Here is a 5,387-nt window from a genome sequence, read left to right on the forward strand (position 1 = left end):
CAGAGGATCATCACTCGATAAACGGCTCGCAACATGGTTTTCTAAGGATTCGTTCATGTCTGACAAACAAGACTGGTTTCTTTTTCTGACAGGATCATCATGCACGATGAAAGAAAATCAATCCATCTTTCTGTTTAGAATTTGTAGAAGCAGTCGATAGATTTCCACATCAAAGATCGATAACATACGTTAAGTCACATGGAATGGCTGGCCGGACATGAGGATTACTGGCGTGCCACAAGGATCAATCTTAGGGCCAGTTCTCTTTTGTATATATATTTTAATGATATTGATAACGGGTTCCATGCTAAGATCTCTGAATTCGCAGATGATTCTATGCTAAGGAATGATTTTACGACTGAAAAATGAACGTCAGAAGATTCAAACTGACGGATACGTTGATGTGCTAGCCTCGCAATTGCTAAATGGATATTCGTATCGATACATGTAATGTTTTACATATCGATTATAACAACTAAATAGCATCTCTATGAATTATGTTGAGCTGTTAAAGTAAATGGGATAACAAGCCTTGGAAGCATTAACCTCTGTTGACCTATAGCTAAATGAGCAGTGCACAGAAGCAGTGAAAACAGCGAAACAATTATTGGATTAATAAACATGGCCCGTGAATTTCAGTTCCGAAAAATTCTCTTCACTCTTCACAAGTCCATCTTTAAAGCCGTGCTCGGAATTGGTCGCCCTACCTGACAAAAATATCAGACGGAAAGGAGAGAGCACAGCGTCGACCTGCCAAGATGATTCCCAAACTGCGATACAAATCCTGTGAGAGCAAAGTAAACTACTTAGATTTATTCAACTTAGAAAAGAGGTCAAGAGGTGATCTGTTACAGGTATTCAAGGGCTTAGACAATCTTGATATAAAGACACTGATTTCACTCGTAGTTATGGCCACAAACTTGTAGGCAAACGATTTACCTCGAATGAGGCTAAGTATTTTTCGTCAACAGGATTGTTAACAAATAGAATGATTTACCAGATATCTTGGTTAAAAGCAGTACCTTAGATACGATTAAGAATAGACTTAATACATATTTTGCTTCAAGTCCACGAATGGCATTATTTGCGCTTCCTTAGTACGATGAAAAGATTTCATATATTTCTTTATGAAATATCTATATGCCATATTACTCTTACAACACTAATTTTTGACCTGCTGACTTCTTCCACAATGACAAACACCTTCCATGGGACACAGTGGTCTGTGCCTCTTTCATTACCTTTATATGTATGCATTTGTATGCAAAGTACTGTACACTACTTTCTACCATTCGTAACCATACATTATCATTTCACCAAACTAATCATTTGACATTCCATTTCCTTGAATTTATGATAGTATCCCTTCCATAAGCCTCTATTCATCATCTAACTCGATTTCTAATTCAACGGATCATTCCATAGGTCTCCATTCTAGTTCTTGTTATAAGATGCATTTGAACAGTTTGGTTGGAGTCAAGGTAGATAACTTAGATAATTCAATAGTATATTCATAAATTAATGTGAGATACGTATATCTATATAAAGTACACAAACTTATTAGATGCACAAGCAGTTAGCAACTGCCTGGCAGCTAATAACTGAGATAGCTATGGTCTAAGACAACTAGCATCTGAAGTTGCTAAAGTGTGGGACAGCTAGTGTTAAGGCAACTAAGGCTGCAGGCAGATAACACTCATTGTGGGTAGGGCTTCAGCCAGCCTGGGCTCCAGGAAACCTACTCTTACAAAACCTTAGTCCCATACGGCCAAAGGCTGAGAAACCACGATGAGAATGGCGGACGGGTCCAGGCGGGCAAGGCTAGCCGTAGGCGGGAGAGGGCGGTGGGGCACCATACTGATGCTGAGGGGCGCTGGCTGCGGCCGCGTCTTCGGCAGCGGCCTTCTCGATCTGGGCGATGGCGTGTGGAGGCAGGGGCGGCGGCACCGGCAGTAGGTCAGACTCTACCTTGAAGCCCTCGGCGTCAGCCACGAAGGTGAAGTGGCCAGGGGTGCCGTCAGGGAAGGTGAACCTGAAGGAACAGGAGAAGAATAGGAAGTTGTCAAGGGTCAGGTAAGAAGTTCATTGAGAATGGAGGTCAGTAAAGACAGTCGGTAAGTAAGGAATGAGATGAAGTTAGTGAACTAGTAAGGCACTGCTAATGATGACACAAGGTTGTGTTAAGCAGATGAAGATTGAAGTTGGGTGTGAAGGTCTCAGTGACTACCGTAGGGTCACATGAAGATCCATGAATTTCTAAACACTTCATCTGAGAGGAAATATTGACCATCTGAGGAGGTGAGCATAAGGCGTCCCTGGACCAGAGGCAGATACTTACGACCAGCCACCCTGGGCTCCCACGGCGCCTTCATCTCCCTGGGGAGCGCCCTGCTCCTCACGCTTGATGCCATCACTGCTCTCGAAGTTGAATCTGTAGTTCCCTTGTGCATCGGGTCCCTCGCGTTCGTCAGTGACGATCACCGCGACAGGCTTCTGTCCGTAGGTGTGTTGCGGGGGCTCAGGTGGGGCGCCGTAGGTGGTAGGTGGGGGTGGGGCAGCACACACCACAGTTACCAGGCACATCAACACCACCTGCAAGAAAACAAGATGTTAGTTATGATCTCTCGACTCGTCCTGCACACCTGAAGGCTGGACACCAAACTGCGTCATCTTTCCTTTGGTAGAAATTCTCAAACCTCGAAAGGACGTTTTGAGACTAGCCACTGCCAAGCATTCCATGAACCTTCATGATAGGCACAGTCACTAGGCCTCACCAGGATGCGAATCAGCCACATTGTCCGTGCATGTGAACGCAATCTGCAGACACAATGAGAGAAAGCAGGGTACTTAAAGGTCCTGCTTGTACAACACGGTAAATCATAGTCTTTTTGTCAAGGATGAACGAGTACTTGCTCGGCTCAAGAGACCAGAGCTGATGATTTCTAAAGATCAGATTACACAGACATAAGCGAGTGGCCACAACATGAGTAACACTTATATACAGCTTGGACAAGACTCTGATATACTGGAGCAACACGAAGGGCGAAAGCAGAGTTCTCGGACATGATGATAGAGAACATGGGATAACATGAGTGCAAATACTGTCTACCTGCACTGTAAAAGCACGTAATTATAAACAGGTAATTACACCTACACTCACATACAAAAGATGTAAAGACGTACTTTTATAGTATACGCGTGTGTGTATCAACACAAAAGTTTCATTCTGTAATACATAAATAGTAATAACACACACACAAACACACACACACACACACACACACACACACATACACGTGTATAGTGTTGCGTGAGGTGGTGGGGTGTAGAGACAAGAGTCCACCGGACACCCAGGTCAACTCACCTTCCTCATGTTGCTTCAGCTGGTGGGAATGAGTCGGGGAGGCAAAGGTGCGCCTTTTATATGATCCAGAGAGAGACATTAAGTCATCGTGCGTTCCCTCTGTGTGCCACTGACCTGGCACATCACTTGCCCTGCTTGGCCCTCTTCTTTGGTTACCAGATCCAAGCAGCATACAGAATGGAATTCGGTTGCAAGCGCTGCTGAGAATGATGGACTTAATTCTTATCATTATTACTAAATAGACCATTCATTGATAAGCTAATATAAGCTGTACACATCAATATCTGTATTTTTTATTCACATACATTTCAGAAAATGTATGGCATACAATTTCCTTTGATATATATATATATATATATATATATATATATATATATATATATATATATATATATATATATATATATATATATATATATATATATATATATATATATATATATATATATATTTATATAATATAAGTATATATATATATATATATATATATATATATATATATATATATATATATATATATATATATATATATATATATATATATATTTTTTTTTTTTTTTTTTTTGCTCTGTCCCTCTCCCACGTTTGCGAGTTGGCGCAAGGAAACAGACGAAAGAAATGGCCCAACCCACCCCCATACACATGTATATACATACGTCCACACACGCGAATATACATACCTACTCAGCTTTCCATGGTTTACCCCAGACGCTTCACATGCCCTGATTCAATCCACTGACAGCACGTCAACCCCGGTATACCACATCGATCCAATTCACTCTATTCCTTGCCCTCCTTTCACCCTCCTGCATGTTCAGGCCCCGATCACACAAAATCTTTTTCACTCCATCTTTCCACCTCCAATTTGGTCTCGCTCTTCTCCTCGTTCCCTCCACCTCCGACACATATATCCTCTTGGTCAATCGTTCCTCACTCATTCTCTCCATGTGCCCAAACCATTTCAAAACACCCTCTTCTGCTCTCTCAACCACGCTCTTTTTATTTCCACACATCTCTCTTACCCTTACGTTACTTACTCGATCAAACCACCTCACACCACACATTGTCCTCAAACATCTCATTTCCAGCACATCCATCCTCCTGCGCACAACTCTATCCATAGCCCACGCCTCGCAACCATACAACATTGTTGGAACCACTATTCCTTCAAACATACCCATTTTTGCTTTCCGAGATAATGTTCTCGCCTTCCACACATTCTTCAACGCTCCCAGAACTTTCGCCCACTCCCCCACCCTGTGACTCACTTCCGCTTCCATGGTTCCATCTGCTGGCAAATCCACTCCCATATATCTAAAACACTTCACTTCCTCCGGTTTTTTCCATTCAAACTTACCTCCCAATTTACTTGTCCCTCAACCCTACTGTACCTAATAACTTTGCTCTTATTCACATTTACTGTCAGCTTTCTTCTTTGACACACACTTTACCAAACTCAGTCACCAGCTTCTGCAGTTTCTCACACGAATCAGCCACCAGCACTGTATCATCAGCGAACAACAACTGACTCACTTCCCAAGCCCTCTCATGCACAGCAGACTGCATATTTGCCCCTCTCAGCAAAACTCTGCATTCACCTACCTAACAACCTCATCCATGAACAGACTGAACAACCATGGAGACATCACGCACACCTGCCGTAAGCCTATATTCACTGAGAACCAATCACTTTCTTCTCTTCCTACTCGTACACATGCCTTATATCCTCGATAAGAACTTTTCACTCTTTCTAGCAACTTACCTCCCTCACCATGTACTCTTAATACCTTCCACAGAGCATCTCTATCAACTCTATCATATGCCTTCGTCCAGATCCATAAATGATACATGCAAATCCATTTGTTTTCTAAGTGTTTCTCAAATCATTCTTCAAAGCAAACACTTGATCACCACATCATCTACCATTTCTGAAACCACACTGCTCTTCCCAGTCTGATGCTCTGTACATGCCTTCACCCTTTCAATCAACACCCTCCAATATAATTTCCCAGGAATACTCAAC

At 42.3% G+C, this 5,387-nt stretch overlaps 1 protein-coding gene across 1 annotated transcript; it reads right to left on the reverse strand.

The window, feature by feature from the left end:
• Window positions 1-1,490: 1,490 nt before the first annotated feature.
• Window positions 1,491-3,388, reverse strand: LOC139765638 (cuticle protein AMP1B-like). The gene is made up of 3 exons (XM_071693326.1): window positions 3,365-3,388; window positions 2,339-2,592; window positions 1,491-2,032 (listed from the first exon to the last, which is right to left on the reverse strand). The coding sequence occupies exons 1-3, from the start codon at window positions 3,371-3,373 to the stop codon at window positions 1,822-1,824; spliced, it is 474 nt and encodes a 157-aa protein (XP_071549427.1). The 5' UTR covers window positions 3,374-3,388; the 3' UTR covers window positions 1,491-1,821.
• Window positions 3,389-5,387: the final 1,999 nt, after the last annotated feature.

This window comes from Panulirus ornatus, chromosome 55, assembly GCF_036320965.1.
Source record: "Panulirus ornatus isolate Po-2019 chromosome 55, ASM3632096v1, whole genome shotgun sequence".
Classification (NCBI taxonomy): domain Eukaryota; kingdom Metazoa; phylum Arthropoda; class Malacostraca; order Decapoda; family Palinuridae; genus Panulirus; species Panulirus ornatus.

What these genes read in the sequence shown, in the direction of transcription:
- LOC139765638 (XM_071693326.1), bottom strand. An exon ending in GGAGCCCAGGGTGGCTGGTC is followed by an intron (nt 2,033 to 2,338) that starts GTAAGTATCTGC and finishes CTGTTCCTTCAG; the next exon opens with GTTCACCTTCCCTGACGGCA.